Source organism: Xiphophorus hellerii, chromosome 20 (genome assembly GCF_003331165.1).
Source record: "Xiphophorus hellerii strain 12219 chromosome 20, Xiphophorus_hellerii-4.1, whole genome shotgun sequence".
Taxonomy (NCBI): domain Eukaryota; kingdom Metazoa; phylum Chordata; class Actinopteri; order Cyprinodontiformes; family Poeciliidae; genus Xiphophorus; species Xiphophorus hellerii.
Genome location: NC_045691.1, coordinates 34,556,838 through 34,575,059, shown reverse-complemented (window position 1 = coordinate 34,575,059; position 18,222 = coordinate 34,556,838). Strand labels below are relative to the sequence as shown.

The following is an 18,222-nucleotide window of genomic DNA, read 5'->3' as shown; positions in this document are numbered from 1 at the left end:
TGACTGGGTGGTAGTCATTTAGGCCAGTCACAGCAGATTTTTTGGTACAGCAGCTGCTTAACTTCTGTAAGTTAACTTGAAAAAGTGAAACGTGTGAACTTTGCTCATATGAAAAAGTAATATGAACAGAAGGAAATTATCTAATATCACTCAAAACTTGTAGGAGTCAAAACAAATGAGAGGTTCTATTTAGCTAACAGGGCCACAGAAGGGCCCTGTTAGCTGGACTCCCTGGTCAGGGTCATTTCCTTGAGACAGAAAATTGCTGTTTTGAAGGCTCTGCAAATTTTAGCTACATTTAAGACTTTAAAAATGATATTTAATTTATGCAAGTTAAATATAATTTTGGTTTTTCAAATCTAGTGTTAATTTAGCTATTTTTACACACACAGTATACAGTAAGCTTCATAACTGTTGTAATGGATTTAAGTCAAGTCATTACACAGCGCAGCAAGAAAGTGTTTGGCTCCTCATGGAATTAATCTGTTTTGATGTATTTGTCAAACTTCAATCTTTCTGATCAACAAACAAATTTAAATGTCAGTCAAAGATGAGCTAATAAACACAAAATAAGGGAAAACAAAACGCTGTCCAAACTAATGTGGACCTTTCTGAAAAAGTAATTGCACCTAAAACCTCTTTTTGTCTTGGCGGAACCTATGGATGCCATTTTCACCCAGTCTCATTGGGGCCTGCCATAACAATGCATAGGAGATGCAATGCCTGGACTTCACTATTTTTCTTCACTTCAAAATAACTGCCACTTCCTTTCACCGTTTGTGTGGCCCAAATGGCAGCGTGCACCCCTACAATATATCAAAATGTGCGGCTTGATCCTGTGAAGTGTGCTAATACTTCTGTTGGCATTTCAAGTAACCATGGTGACGTAATTAGTGAAAAACGAGCCAAAATCAAATCAAAACAAACTGTTTTTTCTTTTCTAACTGAAAAGAAAAAAAACTGAATTCTGTCTGTTTTTTTTAGATGAGATTTAGTTTGATGAGATTTAGAGATGACAATAAATCTCATCAAACTGAGATTTAGGGGCATCTCAGTTTGATGCCCATAACTGAGAGACACAATGGACTTTCAATATAAGACCAACACACCAAAAGGGTTTTGAGTGTCAGGCGTGTCTGGGTTACATTCAAAGTCTATGTGGAATCATGTCGAGGGTCGTTGAGGTGTGTTACGAGCATCTAGCGCAGCGTCATTTAACCCATTTGGAGCGACCGACACTCCGAATAGACTTTCAATGTAAACGAGACGCGCTTGACTCTCAAAACCCGTTTGATGTGAACACACCAAAAGTGCACACGCGTTGATTTTGAAGCATCAGACAAGTCTTTGACACGCATAACGCATTTGGTGTGAACGCACCATTAGGGCTATGAAAACGCCATCTTAGTTGGAACCCTTGCTACTGAGGAGGGCAGGGCTAGAGATTAGAACTATGAAGATGCCATCTTAGCAGAAAACTAACTGCAGGCAGGATGGCAGAAGACCAAAGTAAATTCAATTTAACCTATGAAACTTGATGCCCCTAAACTAAGAGACACAATGGACTTTCAATACAAGACCAACACATACCCTACAAAATAAGAGCCTTAATATTTTAAACAGAAGTTAATTACTGTTTAAGGCTTTCATATGACTTGTATTGACTCTTTGTACGTGATGTTACACTCTCCAGAACTCCGGCCACTCCGCCACGATGAACATCAAAACAGCCAATATGCTCTTTTAAAGCCAATCTACAACCAAACATCTGTAACCTAATATTGCTTGTATTTAGTTGATTTCACTTTAAAAATTGTGATAGGGTGCTACACGAATGGCTGCACAAACAACGATGCAAACCACACTTGTCATTTTATTTTATAGCTTTTAATGAGGAAAGATAAGGTGGCGATGGATAACAGCCATGAATCATAATGACTCGCAGCTGTCAATGATAATGACAGGCAGCCCTCAGCGTAATCGCGGAGTTGCAGTTAACACTTTTTATAAGGTAAAAAGACTAACAGTCATAGATTTATAAGTATATGAAACATATCAAATATCGCATTATGGAAAATAGGGTGTCGCGATACAATAATCACACGATATTCTACTCACTATACGATATATATCATGATATTCGGCAAACAATACGAATATCGATTTAATACACTTTTATGATTTTCTGGAAGATTTTAGAGGGACAGAGTGATTTTGGTGACATTTTGCGTACCATAGACTTGGATTTAATTAACTGAAAACTGATTAAAAGCCCCAACTACACAATACCTCGCTCCAATGGGACAGAGACGTAAGAGTCTACAGCTGGACAAAATGAATCAAAGATGCAGTGAGAAAATTAGTTTAGTCATGGGAAATAGGCTTTTCTACCTTGACTCCCGAAGTTAGCCGTGGCTGCAAGCTGTTTACTGCTAGCTGCTGGGGGAGTGGCTCTGCCTCACCCCGTAGTGATCGACTCCTTGCAGCTGCGCAGCGCCACCATTCCCCTTCTTGGATCTCTGAGTAGCTGCCTCTCAAACTGCCAGGATCTCATCGTACTCTCCTTCTCTGATACTCTTTGTCAGTTGCTAATAAGAATAATCAATCAACCATCGTCATCATGGCAGTGTGCGCAGACTCTGGCTGCGGGTTTCCCCTCTTCGTCTTCCGGCTCAAAACAGACCGCCACTACCTGCTGCGTGTTCATTCTTCAGGTAATCCTTTATATACAGAACAGAAACCACTAAGCTAAAAACAAATCATGAAGTGGATGCCACCACTTCACGATCGCTCCAATTTAAATAAAAACCCTGTTTACTTATTTTAGCATAACTCTGGTTTTACTTGGCCTATTAACACAATTTAAAAACTGGTGTGTAGTTTATAATATGTACTTTCAGCACAAGCTTAAAGTAAGACTAGGGGAGGCGGAGTCTTGCTGCTACGCCGTCACAAATCAGACATGTTAAAGAGACGTGTATAAGCCTATGGACCCCTATGGTTTAAAGTATCGATACTTGCGAATAAAAAATCGATACCTTCCAAGGGGGAAAAATTTATAAATATCATAGTATTGATTTAATTATACAGCCCTAATGGAAAAGGTATGTGTCTAACCATTAGTGACCTTACAAACAGTGGCGCACCGTCATGTAACCTAACATGTGTGGAAAAAACTTTTTAGCGTCTCGTCTTTCGTATTTTTAAGGCTGCTCCTGTGTAAGGAGAAATGCGGTTTATGACAGTGATATAAATCACATAGTGTGAATTCAGGCAAAGTCGACAATTTGATCAACAGGGAGGGAGAATGTAGGGTTCGGTTCCTAAACTAGCTATTTACAACTTTTGTAAATACCACAGTCTATGAGCCTCGCCCAGGTGTGTTACCTTCGCAGATAAATGAGCTCAAACAAGTAGAAGCCATGAATAAACTGGCAAAAACTTTGGAAAACAATTTCAATCGCTCTGTTCTAACTTCCAATGTCTATCAAAGCACCTAGAATGATTAAGAGACGTGGTTGCAAAAGGTCAATATCCCAACCAGTGTTACACATAGGATTTGTGTGGCCTTTTAAAATAAAGCTAACTGAAAATTTCCAAATTAAAGCCTCATTGTTCCTTACCTACTACCTACATATTAAGCTGAGAAATGCAGAAACTTGAAAGGTTTATAAAAAAAAAACTTGATGAACTTTCAAACTGAAGACGCAACTAAATGTAAATTAAAAAAAATACTATCAATTTAAGACTTTTATGAGCTAAAACTGAAATAATTGAAGTCAAGACTTCTTCCAACCTGGCAGAAATACCGGTTTTAACTATGAAATGAACTGAAAAACCATCACTACGTTCGCACAGTTAAAGTCAAAATAAGTCTGACTGAGACCCAACAGGATACTTGGTCTGTTTATGAGTACACAAGACCAGTTGTCAAATCGGGTGTGGAGCGGGGGAGGGAACAGGGCACTAAAAGCATTGCCGGGGCTGCCAGGCTGTGCACCGCACCCTTTTACCAAACACAGGACACACCACTCTGTTTACTTCTCACAATTGAGCGAGTACAGAAAAAAAAATCTCTGTGCAGCATGGTAGACAGGTCACAGACTGGCGGCTCTGAAACCACTGAATCAGCCAGATAAAATGGGTCCCCCCTCCGCAGTCACTGTTTGCTCTGTCAAAAGGGTCTCAATGGTGTTCCCCTGCCTCACGCCCAGCTCAGGCTAACTGGAAACGTTGTTTTATTTCCCCTGGATTCACAAGCGACATCTCACACAGGTCGACCCGGGATCTCATCTGATCTTTCCTAGTCGGTTATTTTTCTGAAGTTTTTCTGTGTCTGCAGTTGTTCATTTTTCATCACCTCTCTTCCCTGACAGCCCCTCGGATGGAGATAATAGTGCTTACGGGGGCAGGACTTCACATGGAACAATGTCTTTCATCAGAAACATTAAATAAATAGAAGGCGTCTCGGCGGAAAGAAAAAGAAAATTGAGCACGGCGAAGATGAATTTAACCCTCTCCCCTTCACAATTTTTCCCCTCTCTCTTTTAGTCCCATCAGCTGACAGCGGCTCCTGTGAGCTCCCAGCATGAAGGCACATTAACCCCTCCTCTACCCCACTGCTCCACCCCACCCTAAACCCACTAGACCAAATAAGAGGTTAACAAGAAGTGGCACGAGGGAGAGAAAAATACAGTCTCTGACAAATGATAAAGAGTGGCAGTGGCAGGCCCCTTTATTGTCGAGTTTCAAATATAAAGTTAAAGATCTTTGAAAAACAAAATTTTGATGTCTTTAAAATAAGAGGGGGCACAAAGCAACAACAGGGGGTTATTGTCTGGCAGCCACAGGGGAGTCGCTGCATAATTCCCCATTCTGTCTTTTGATGGCTGCTGGAAAAAGTGGGCAAAAAAAGAAGAAGAAAAAAAGAAGCAAGCAAGCTGGCGCGTGGGGAAGAGAAAGAAAAGAGAATCTCTTAAGACGGCATTCATTTCCTGTGATCATACATAATATGGTTAAAAAGTAGACTTTCTTTTCTTCCTCTTTCTTCTCATGCTCCATTCAACTGATCAATGCATCCCCCCTCCTCGTTCCCTTCTTTTGCTGCACTAATGTTTACATCAGATGTGAGTTTGGTGACAGGTCTTATCTGAGGCCGAAGAGCGCCGCTGTCATGTTGATTTATGGGAGCATCACACTACAACTTGTCCAAACTGAAGCCCGCAGTTCATTAATTAGGGAACTAGAACTTTGAAGTTTGTCGATAGGGGAGGGCAAGATGCTTTTCGACAGCATGTGCATTGAGCAGCGCGAGAGGCTAGGCTTAATTTTTTTCGTCATCCCCCCAACACGCCAGTTTTTACTCTCCAAATACCAAATTCAACGGGGACAGGAGCGTAAAAAAATTCCAGTTTGTCTTTGAACTTCTTCTGACCATGGACTAATAATTTACTTTGTCCAAAGTGACGTCCATATCCGCCCGTCGTTAACAAATATTAAGCCGTTTGGCTTTGAGCAAGTCCCGTCACAAGATGGAGAGGTTATTGGCGTAGGGGGTAGAGGAGAGAATTCAAGAAAAAAAAGAAGCTGGGAGCGCTCTTTGCGCTGATATCTCACAATTACATGCCTTTTCTCCCTCTGCATTTCCATGTTAATTACCAAGAAAAACCTCTCTGATTTATATGCGCCCTGTTATTTTTCTTTTCCGTTTAGCCTTTCATTTTGTCCTACACACAGTTCACAAGAGCGGTCATCTTTTTTGTTTCAGACAACACGTGTACTGGACAAAAGGGTCAGTCTTCTCTTATAAAATTTGTCTGTCATCAGCTTTAGCATCTTAGTTAATAAAATATTTAACAGGTGTGTGTAGTAAGGGGTAGTAATTTTGGTCTAGTTTCTTCTCTTGAAATAAGACAATTCTAGCTTACAAATAACTTTTCAGCAAGATACAGAAGCTTGTTGTAAGTGAATAATTCCTTAATATTGCTAAAAAAAAAAAAGGTGGTAGTTCCACTGGCAGATTATTTCACTTGTAACATGGGAAAAATGTCTTGTTATAAGTGCAATAAAATGCCAGTGGAACTACCACTTTTTAAAATCAATATTAAGGAATTATTGACTTAAAACAAGCGTCTGTATTTTGCGGAAAAGTTACTTCTGCAAGACAGTATATAAGTTACAGATAACTTAATGCACTAAAATCTGCACTAGAAACTAGACTAAAAATAAAATAGATTTTGTGTTTTTGTTACTAACCCCTCAAAGTTTGAACGAGATTCTTAAGGAGTGGAGCCAGTGACCTCAGAAAAATCCTCCCCTATTAAGGAGAAAAATGACTAAACTGTGATACAAAATTCAGATTAAACTTAACTCTTTAATTACAGGAACCCTATCATAGAAAATCTATGGCATATCATTAAAAGGAAGATAAGAGACACCAAAGTAACCTGCACTTCCTTAACATGTTTGATGCACTATTCCATGCAATAGGAAGCCTGGCCAAATCCTGAGTGCATATTCTGTGCAGGTGTGTAAATATACTAATACATAACTGTTTTAAAGGGTTTTTTTTTTACATCAATGACAAACATGCAGCAATTGTCGCTACATGATCGTCGAGGAAGAGTGAATGCTGCAAATCAATGACTCAATGCAATGTGCTGGATTTCCTAGATAGAAACTTTTGATTAAATATCTAACTGAGCATACTGTCATGTTTGAGATCAATAAGAATGTCTGTGTGTGTGATGGAATTGAACATATTTTTTCAAAAGTGCCTTGTGAAGAGAGTTGAAATTTGGCGATATGTAAATAAACTGAACTGAACTCAATTTTGGGCTTTTCCAACAAAATTTACAGGAACAAGCCATTGAAATATATCACTGTAATTAACAAACCTACATACTATACCAGCTTTCCTTTTTTGAATTGAGTCATTTGAAATTGGTGAACCTGTACAATAAATTTTTGACTCTACCAGAAGAAACCCCCTCACCCCCCTAAAAAAATTGGGAAATAATCCATATTTCACAGGGAGACAATTTCACAACTAGAGGCACCGTATTCTTAGCACAGTATCAGTCAGTTGTTAACATTTACCCAGCAATTCTGACATGCTAATCAGAAGCATGAGTGCACTTGATTCCCTCCCTCTCTCCTTCCTCGTCAGTCTGCGCTCTAAACCATAGTCTGAAAGACTGATGGAGTTCAGGGAGAACACACACATGCCTTCCATGCTCTCTCCATCTGGCCAGTCATTTTGGAAAAGGCAGGCGGTCAGAGTGATGTCAGCCTTACCTCTTTGCTCTGCTTACTGCCTGCATGTTGCTGCTGCTGGAGGAGCTGGAGATGGAGCTGTTCCTGCTGCTTTTTGTAAAACTCTTGAAGTTGCTGCTGCAGAGGAAATGAGAAGGATGACCGAAAGAGTCAATGTTTTGCTCGCTTTGACGGGAAAAAAAAAAATCGAAGTTATTGCAGTTAACTAAAACAAACAAAATAACAAAAACATTGAGAAAACATTTTTGTTAACTGAAGTAAACAAAAAATTTAATTAATGTGGTAAAACTATAACTACCTGGAAATCTGTCATGTGCTTATAAAGCTAAAACATATTGAAATAGGGGTATGACACCCTTTGTTTTTGTGACTATATAAGCTTTTCAAACTGATGTGAGTTTCATTTATTTTTTCCCCACACAAGTAGTTTACGCCAGCAAATTACGGCACACCATAATCCTCCTTACACTGAAAGTTGTGACAAAACACCAGTCAGTAGGTTGCTTAACAATAATTGAATATATTTTTGAAAGTGGTACTTTCTGTTGCGTATTCATTACCCAATCGATGTGTACCGTACATAATCACAACTCAATACTTTGACCTTTTTGAATTCTGCACCTAAAAATTAAACAAAGTCTGAAAAAAACTAAAATTACAACTAATGAAATCTAAACTGAAATTAAACAATATTTACTTAATAAAAGCTAGCACACTCTGAAAACTAATTAAAACTAACTCAATCAGTCAAACAAAAAGTCACAAAAAAAATAAAGCTAAACTACAATGAAAAACCCAGAACTATTGTGTCTGAAAGAAGTGAGTCAGCGACAGAGTGGCACATTTTACCTGCTGTAGCATGAGGGCCTGCTGCTGCTGGAGGAGGACCTGGAGCTGCTGAGGGCTCAGGACTTGCTGCTGAAGAATCTGCTGCATTTGCTGTGGAGTTATCACTTGAGGTGTCATCATAGCCACTGACACTGGAACCTGCACAGACAAGTTGCAGTGAGGGGAAAAAAAATAAGCAAAAGCCAACTTACATTGTCTAAGGATACTAAATACTGAGTTACCAAATCCGGCCCACCACAGCTATTTCTGTGGCCCTCTAAACCTCTGAGAACATCAAGATAACAGTTGTGCTTAAATATAATTTAATAAATCAAATCAGTTTTGATTGATATGGCCAAATGGCATCAATGTGAAAAGATGTCAAATAGTATTTAATCTTAAGGAGTACAAATCGAACGCAGAGAAAGATATATTTTAATAATTTGTCAGTTCAGCCTGTCACAAAAAGCAATTAAACAATTAATTGTACAATTTTCATTTTGATGATTAATAAATTTTGACGGGCAACTTTGTTTACAGAGAGTTCACAATGGATTTTATTTATGATTTTGCTTGTGGTTTTTTTTTCTGTTTCATTTATTGTTTTTGGTTGATTGATGTTTTATTTTAGATATTTAAAATGTTGCCCATTTCTAGTATTAAGTGTTCTGTACAAAATTATGGTTCACTAGTGTTTAAGGCAGTGAACTTGCATTATTAGCTGTTATAAACATATCACTTAAAAAAGGTCTCAAATCAACAGAATTGTCCTATTATAATAATAGGATAATGATAATTATATCGTCCAGCAAAATTTAAGATTGTGCAACCCTGTCGTTAATAGGTAGTTTTATCAAAACGTTCTGCCATAACCGGCTCTTTGAAATTGAGTTTGCCATTCCTGGTGCAGAGGGATCCTTTGACTAAATCATGAGTCATATCCATTCCCTATCTTCACAAGTCAATCATTAAAAACAGAAATGTACTGTACATAGTCAAAAATACAGTCAACAAATAACAGTTTCAATGACTACTTGATCTGAAATCCCATCTTTAGACCCCTCTTTCTCACTCTCCATTTATTCGATAAGATCTGTTTTTGTTGTAGTACCCTCTGAGATTGCTCTTTAAGCTACAGTAAATGGACTGAAGTTAAATTGTGCTTTTTGTCACAGTCGCTCCGTTGAAACTCACAAAGGCACACAGATTCATACACACATATACAAATCTATGAGAAAACTGGGGTTAAGTGCCTTTCTGGGGGAAACCCAACACTTTCCTAATGCAAAACAACTTCTCTTCCCATTGATAAAGCACGGTGGCAGCAGCGTCATGCTATGGGAATGTGCTTGAGGTTGAGTTATGAACAGAAATGGACTCCATTTATAAGCCAGGCAACTCCTGAAAGCAGCTAGGTGGACTAGGTGTTTATTTAGTATAAATAAGCATTGATGAAGTTGCTGTTTCAGTTAACCTCCCCACAATGCTTTGCTACATCACTGTCACTTTCACATGAACAAACCTGCTCCACTTCCCAAACGGCAACAAGTTGGAAATAAATATTGGTTGTTAATATAAGCCTGGTTTTATTTACCAGATCAATTTTGATATGTTAATAATAGACTAATATTGAACCAATACTGATCAGTTAAAAAATTACTAACATCGGCCGATATCCATATCAGTACCACTATATTGTTCTTCCCTAATTTAGGTGGATCAGTTCGTCATGTAAAGCATGATCATGGTTTAGAAAATTAAACAGCAGTCATTCTAAATATGAACTTGTTATACTTTACTATATGCAGAGCAGGCAAAAGATCCTAAATGCTATAAAATGGACAAACAAAAGGAAAAAGGAAAATACTACTGAATTAAAATACAGATCAAAACAACAAAAATAACAGTATAGATTAGATCATTATGACTGTATTAAACAACATGTTTTTTTCTATTACGTTTTTAAATTAAAAGTGTTCTCACCATGTTGTATATTTGTGTCAATATCTTAAAACTGTGTGTGTGTGCTTTTTTAAGCATTTTGTGAGTTCCCACTGAGGATGTGAAAGACTGCATCCAAAACTCCTGTGGTTCACTCGCTGCACCCACTCGCCGTGTCATGTCCGACTATCTCATTAGAGACGCTGTCAGCGGTGATGTGCTGTTTTAAAGATGCAGATAGCCCCAAGGAGGAGCAAGAAAGGGAGGACTAGGAGGAACCGCGGCAGCAAAAAACTCTAGAGGGCCTCTAATTCTTACAGGAAAGGTGTAAGTGCATGACTCCTCCAAACAAGTGATTTGTTGTGACAATGAGAGAGTGTCCACAGTTGTCAGAGAGCCTTAATTGCTCCGATGACACGAGGCAGTCGGAGTGTGTCAGGGAACGCCGCCACTCGCCTCTGTGATGTGAAACGCCATTAAAATCCCCTTACCTTAACATTCAGATGACAAACAGCGAGGCACTGCGCTGGATGTTGTGTCTATTGTGCTTTTTTTGCGCGAAGACAGCGACAAGGAATACACAAGCACATCTCTGCTCCTGTCAACAGTCCATGCTGATGCTGACACCCCATCGTCACAAAGGAAGCCACATTTCCGAGCCTCTCAGAGCTAATGACAGCCCTTTGAATTTTTCATGTGTTTCTGAATGTAATTTAGCTGTTTAAGACTTTTTTTTTGGACATCCGTATAAGCTTAATTATTTTTCTTAGCATAGCGTCTAAACAAAAACAAAGCCGTGCCATAGTCAGCAGAAGAAAGGAGCTGTGATATGAAATGAAGAAGCAGCTTTGATGCTCTCCGCTAAGTTTTTTGAGCTGGACTACGGGGCCAGGGCCCCACCCAGGACCAACGGCTCCACTTTTCTCATTTCCAGCATCGAAGCGCAGGGAACAAAATGCAATATTAATTCCCCCCCGTGTTCCGTCTTAATATGCAGTTCATCTTGTCTTGTTATTTGCGTAGCCACATCCCCCCCATTTCCTAATTTCACAGCCATTATCCACTGAAGTCCTTTTTTTCCCAAGCATCACTAATTTTGATGAACATTTTGAAGGTCAACGGAGAAGCCCCCGTCTTGCTGAGATGCGAGTCCAATATGTCCCATTACTATTATTAATGGATGCCTAGAGGATTAGAAATACTACCTGATTTTTTTTAGGTGTTTAATTCTACTGCATGTTTGTCTTTTTTTTAAGCAGGAAAAAGTTGCACATATTTGATGTGTATTTGCCTCATGATTTTGATGATGGTATGTAACAAAATGTAATGTTTACTGCTCGTTTCATAATTGATGAATGCATAATGTTATGATATAAAGCAATTTGAACTGCCTTGTTGCTGAAATGTGAAATACAAATAAAATTTTCCAAAAAAATATACATATTTTAGGGGGCACCAACTGCAGTAGGTGGCTCATTTAAATAGCCTGGCACGCCAATTTTTACCAATACCAATTTATTTATTTTTTTAATAACTGATAATCTTAGTTAATTGAAAAACATTAAAAAATATCTGGGAAGGACTGGGTTTGTAAATCAAGCTGTGACTAATAAACCATCATACAAAACCATGCCTGATTTGGTTTTATCATGTCCTTGATGAAATACACTGGAATTGAATTGAAATATCTGAAAAGTTAGCCAAACTAATAAATTAACTAAACTAACCTAAAAACAATCTGTTCCTTTAGTCTTTAATTTTTCAAATTTGGAAAACAAACCAAACTTGTACAACAAGGTCTGTCTATCAGTCCTTTCTCACAGCAGATGGAAAAGGAATAGTGTCTCATTTTCAGAAAGTTGCAGATGTAGATAAGATTGGTCGATAATAACATGCAAGTATCGTCTGTGCAAAATCAGGAAAATCGGTTCACTCCTACATTTGTTTTCTTGTAACTCCACAATAATGCATAGCTCAGTAGGAGAAAATGATAATAAAACTCAAAGGTAACAGATGCTTTACAATCCTAGGCGATAGTCCATCCTTCAGCGTAACAGTGTGAATTCATGGTTTCACACTTTGTTTTTGTCAGGCTCATAGTAACTACAGCAAGAGCAGCTTCCTCTCTATGCAGAGGCTATTACAGACCCCCATTTTATTACCCATTACTACTGAGGTCATTAGCAGCAAGAGGGATTGTGTGCTTCTTAACCTATTGATCAATGTAACTACTATCATTTAATCCTGTGCTAAAGGAGTGAAAATCTCTCTGAAAGGAGGGCAACGCGGGGGGAGGAAACTATTGAGTAGAATGTCCAGGGGCGGGGGTGACATGGGTGGGGATGGGCCAAAGGGGGAGAGGGTACTTTAACTGTTAAATACTGGCTTGGCCACTGTATCGTGCCCATTTAACGCAAAAAACACACAACGCCAGTCGCCATTTAGAGCACTCCCTCACAGTGCCCCCACCCCTAAAAAACAGGATCAGAAGCGGGCTAATAACTGGAGGAATACACGGAGCCTAGCTCTACGAGAGGTGTGTGTGTGTGTGTGTGTGTGTGGGAAAAAGAGGACACTCCGAGGATGCCAGAAATAGCTGACGTTTATGAATTTCACGAAGGTGTGGCACTCTCCAGGTGCCTCCCCGTACGTAAACATTCAAAAGAGCTGGAACATTCTCACACAGCTGCAGAGTAACTGGAGGCAAAATACTGTACCAGCACGGGCCTGCTGGCCAAACATACACACACACGCAGATAGAAACAGATGCACAAATGTAAACTGTGGTATGTTCGCAGCAACCAGTACATACAGACATTTGCAGCTCATAAAATACTGCATAGCAAAAGAATATAGGAAACATATGTTGTATTTTGACTTATATATATATATATATATATATGTAAATCCACTATACTTTCCCTACTTAAAAAAAACAACAAAACACTTAGAGAAAACAAATTCAGCTATTTGGAAATAAGTCCACAATCAAAACTAGAGCTGGCAAGCTATAAGTGGTGGAACAATCCACTAATTAGAAACCTATTAGCATTTTTTTAAATAAGGTTGAGTGATCAGTGTAATAAATTCCCCTTCAATAAGCTGCTAGCAAATCTAGAAAGTGCTTTTGCTATGAATTCCATCAAAGTAGCAACAATGAGTCTTATAGATAATAATTTCATAGCTATAAAACCACATTTATATTTATAACAATACGTGTAAATCTATAGACATAACTATAATAGCTCATATGTTGAATCATTTTGGCAACAGAAGGAATTTTAGTTGTACTTTGATCATTTTTGCTTTCATAACTTATCAAATATATGTGTTAATACAGGGATGCCATCATATATTTTTCAGGGTTATAACACTGGGAGAACCTCATGGATGTCTATGCTTAATCGCAAGCCAGAGGCCAAACTAGGTGTGAAGGAACAGCGGAAAGAGCTACGTGACAGTCGCTGTCAATACGCACATATGCACGCACACATTAAATGAAGGAAAAGAAGGTGAACATCAGTGAGACAGTCTCCTGCACTGGTCAAAAAGGTACAGCAAGGCTGATACAGAAGTAAAAAGAGAAAAAAAAATGTATCAAATTTTCTTTCACGCTCCCTGGGGTCATCTTGTTTTCTGGGTGGGGGGAATTAATCAAATAGAATGGAAAAGAGAGGGAAAAAAAACCCTCTCCCCCAAAAGAAACAAATAAGCCCTGAAGAAATCAGACCGGAGTCCGTTCGTCTGTTGTTTTTTTTTTTCTACCTTGGCCGACTGTAGCGCGACAGGAAGGGGGTCGTGGGGAAGAAACGGCTTCCCATGCCGACTATGATCTCCTGCGTGGAAACATTGCCAAAATGAGGATTTCACGGCAGCTATTGTATTCAAGTGATGTGTGAACATAATTAGCCGCTGACAAGACTGGAAGGACTAATTCCATATTAGCCATTCAGGTTGATTGAAATCTCTCATGTGGAGAGCATTTTCTTCCCTCAGACAGACACTGCAGATTTTTACAGTACAATAATAGCGTTTTTTTGTTAAACGGAATACAGAATATTGAAAATTCTTCAGCAGGACAATCATTTCTAATTAGAACAACGAGTTTAAAAACAATAAAAAATGAGAGAGCAAAGCAAAGCAATTTGTCAGCTCACCTCATCTGAGGGGTGTTTGCTTTTTCCTCGTCATCCACAATCAGGAAGTTTGGTAAATATTTACAGCCAAAATAATCGGGGTGTTCACAGCCACGTTTAGTTTAGTTGCGCTGTATATTCTGGGTTTTATTTCTAGAGGCCAATGGGGCCACAAAATATCAACGGCAACTGTAAAAATAAAAAGCTTCAAACTGCATTTTAATTAACGTGTCAATTATAAATAAACAAGTTCTTCTAGCAGAGCCCCCCAAACCCAACGTTCGGTTTAAACAAACTCCAGAGTGAAACGAGTCAGCCAGCAATATTGAAAGCAATACTGAAGGCAGGTGACTTTTTTGACACACACATTTTGTCCCTAACATGAAGAAAATTTTATATATTACAATATTACATTGACATGTTTCTTAAAACTAAGCATATTTTATTGAATTTAAACTAAAAAATGAGAAGTTCTGACTAAATCTGATGCACTGATTAATTTAAACTTGAATTGTTTTAGAAGTGTCCTGTTATTTTTTATTTTTCAGGCCATTCTTCCAGGTATGTATTTCACACCTTTTAGATAAATATAAGATTTAGCTAATATATTCAGTCTGACTGTTTCTACACACACACCGCTGCTCACCGTCTTCACCTTTGCACTGTCGCCGTAATCTGCGTGCCCGTATTCCACAGTTCACCACCTCGGCATGGTCGCAAAGTGCCACACGCTTTCAGAGGCATTGTTTGAGTGGGTTGAGATTTAATTATGATGGCAGCCCCTAAAAAAATCCTCCTCATCTGGAACTGTAGTCAAAGCCTCATACAAGGCGGATACATCCCTCGTATGGATTGTTTCTATTTTCTGCCGGCTAATCCTCGTTTCCATGACAGCAGACGCAAGTTTTTCCGCTTCTTTCCAAGTTTCTTTATGCCGTTCATATTAAAATTTTATTGAAATATGCAAACAGCAACTTAAAAAGTGTAAAAGTGAATAATTTTCTCTCTAACATGTCAACAACCTGACATCCTCATAACTTTGGATGAGAGATAAAAGCAAATTTCCTCATTGTGTTATCTTATTGTCATTTGGCATCTCGACCTTTTCAGGCATATGTCAGCTCGAGTGTAAAGTTAATGGCCTTTTTTGTGAAAGAGAGATGTGCATACTTCAAGCGCAACAGAAAAGGAAGGTGTGGGGGAAGCCATTTCCAAGTGAAAACACGTTTGTTTTCACTTGGAAATACCAGCGAGTAACAGAAGACGGCAGCTGGTGATTCCCTATATCACTTCCAAACTATTCCCTTGTCTGGAAGGGACTGCTTTGTACTGACAGGGGGTCAGTACAAAGCAGACCCAGTAAGTTAAATGGGTGGGGGTGCATCCCACCACCCCTTCTTTTTCTTTCTTTGGGTACACAGCTAATATTTGATTCCCTATGTGGTGGTTTTAGAAATGACAGGTGCTGCAACTACACATGTAACTCTCTTGCCTGAAAGGGCTAATGCACTACTAATGAACAATAAATCAACTTTGATTACAAACTGTCAACCCAATCAGCTCGCAGTCCAACATTCCCCTTTTTACTTGCCCCCCCCCCAAGTAAACTTCGCTAGTCCCGGCCACACGGCATTACGGCGAGAATGCTGCAGCTCCTCCGTTCTCCATCCCACATCTTTTTTTTTTTTTTTGTTAACTGATGCAAGGAGTTGAAACTTTATAAAAAACAAAATAAAGCAGAAACAACGTTAAATGTAAATGGACAATAAACAACAACACTTTTCTTAGTTTTGTTTGGAAGAGAAGTAGTGAAAAAGTTTTTTTTTAAGGGAGAGAAATCTCAAAGAAAAGCTTCATGCACTCTAAACTTTACAGCGGGATGACATGTGGAGTGACAACATAGTTTGTGGTGACTGTGTCAAATATAGAGCTGTCTCCAACCTCTGTTTTAATTCACTCTGGCACCCTGAAGAGAGTGAGAATTAGCCAGTACTGCAGCTGGGAGTGAGAAAAATATATGTATACAATCCTCACAAATGCACACTGAAGAAACCCCAGAGGAAAACATGTTTCAAGGTTTTACCCTTGAGGATTTTCTTCAACAAGAAGTGAAGAATTAATAGTAATAATAATAATAATGAAAAGTTACGTGTAAAAAACACATCGCAACCCATTCCCTGTTTTTCTAAGAACTTTCCGTAATTCAAAGAGGCAGCAGACCACCAGATCCTAGAACTGGTTGACTGTCAGCAAAGTAAATAAAACTAATCAAACACTGCCAGAAGTTCATAGAAAAGCTTGTATAAAGCTTTTCCATAAAGAGCATATGTTTTTTAACTTTCAATAAAAACATTCACTTCCATCAAGCAATAAAACAGCAGCGCAAACAAGTAAACAAAAACATCTGGATGAAATTTTCTAAAAAGCAGCACATGCACATTCAGTTTCCGTGTAGAACCCGGCCCAACACAATACGATGATATCACATCTGCTATCATCTTTCTCTTACTGGTCTCTGTGACAAACTAAATCCCGGGATAACTCCTCTGCTTCTACGAAATGGCATGACAGAAACAAGCAGTTACTATGACATAATGTCAGCAGCGGACAGACAACAAAGCTCCTTCCTCCTTCACATCCTCCGGTCAAATTAAATTGTCAAGTTCTTTTTTTTTTGTTAAACACAAGAAAGCTGGCAAAAATCAGACAAATCAATCATATTGACAAACCTGACAAACTCCATTTAGCTGGCAGGGTAAACAAGAGTGCCGGGCCACGCGGTGCGGAGTGAAGCAGAGCGGAGAACTCAGCGGAGAGCGAAAGAGAGAGAGTGAGACAGTGAGCGAGCGAGAGAGCGAGTGAGAGAGAGAGACAGAGAGTGAGTGAGAGAGGCGCTCAGTCGGGCTTGGAGAGCAGGGCAGGTTGAGGAGAGGCGCTGCCGAGACTCCAGCCTTACTCGGGATACGGACAGATTGCACGCGCGAGGTTGTTCCCCGGCTGACAAGATACAAAACTACCCAATCAACCACGCCCTTCTCAACCAATCACAAGCAGCCCTCTCTAAACATAATCAATTCAAATCGGGGTGAAAAAAAGGCATGTGGGGGTGGGGGTTTGGGGGGTATTGCAGGTGAAACTGTGTCTTTGTGAGGGGGCCCCTTTAAAAAAAAGAGAGCAATGAAAGAAAGAGAGAGGGAAGAGAAGGGTGTGTGTGGGGGGGGGGGACGGAGGAGGGGGGGGGGGGGAGTCACAGTTGATGGCTGTTAACCCTTTGACCCTTTTCCTGGGACTCTGGCCGTGCCACTGAAACAATGGAGGCTTAAAGAAAACAGGCCTTTAATTAAAGAGTAGATAAGTAAACACAGCTATGCGGTAGAAAGAAAAAAACCGGCAGCCGCTATCAGTGCCTTTATTGTTCGTTTAAATGGTAATGTTTACACAGCCGCAACAAAATCACGACTCATTTGAACACAGCAACTACACACAGCAACTTCATAAAATTCTCACAAGAGACAATACACTATTTATCTTAACAAACAAAACATAGCATATGTACTTCTGAAAACTTTGTTTAAAATGCAACGTTTTGAGTAGTCAGCAAAAAAAAAAAAAAAAAACTTTAGTATTTTTGCAGTTTTTTAAACTTATCCTGCAGTTTGCCTTCAGAAAAGCTTAAACCCATTTACATTAACAGCTAAGGGTAGAGCAGCTACAGTGCAATCCATCTAATTCCACCCCCAATGAGAGCAATTAACTGTCATGATATCATCACACTCTCCAACACCCCATGTGCACTCAGCTAGGGTAAGAAAACAAGACCCTGCCACCTACTGGGGATCTTGCTGAACTCACCTTGAGGCATGAGTGAGCACCCCCTCCCTTTACTCCCCCCATCATTTCCTTTGATGACGCTGAGCATCTCCGAAGGGTCACATTTGTTCCCATCCTAATAAATTTAAGTAAAAAAAAAAGGAACAATCCTCTAATGAGGTGTTACGGAGTCTGAGCGAATTGAACTTAAAGAAGTAAAGATAAGATTAAC

At 39.2% G+C, this 18,222-nt stretch overlaps 1 protein-coding gene across 9 annotated transcripts in view; it reads right to left on the bottom strand.

Annotated features, from left to right (window-relative positions):
* Positions 1-18,222, bottom strand: part of foxp1b (forkhead box P1b) — a 309,660-nt gene that overhangs the window by 67,698 nt on the left and 223,740 nt on the right. For 5 of the 9 annotated variants that reach the window (XM_032548975.1, XM_032548971.1, XM_032548973.1 and 2 more), the window contains 2 exons: positions 8,125-8,262; positions 7,297-7,392 (listed from right to left, as the gene is read on the bottom strand). In XM_032548975.1, coding sequence (XP_032404866.1) covers positions 7,297-7,392; positions 8,125-8,262 — 234 coding nt within the window. Of the gene's footprint in view, positions 1-7,296; positions 7,393-8,124; positions 8,263-10,535; positions 10,798-16,909; positions 17,162-18,222 lie in introns of those variants that run through there. The other 4 variants (XM_032548974.1, XM_032548977.1, XM_032548979.1 and 1 more) reach the window with 3 other exon arrangements.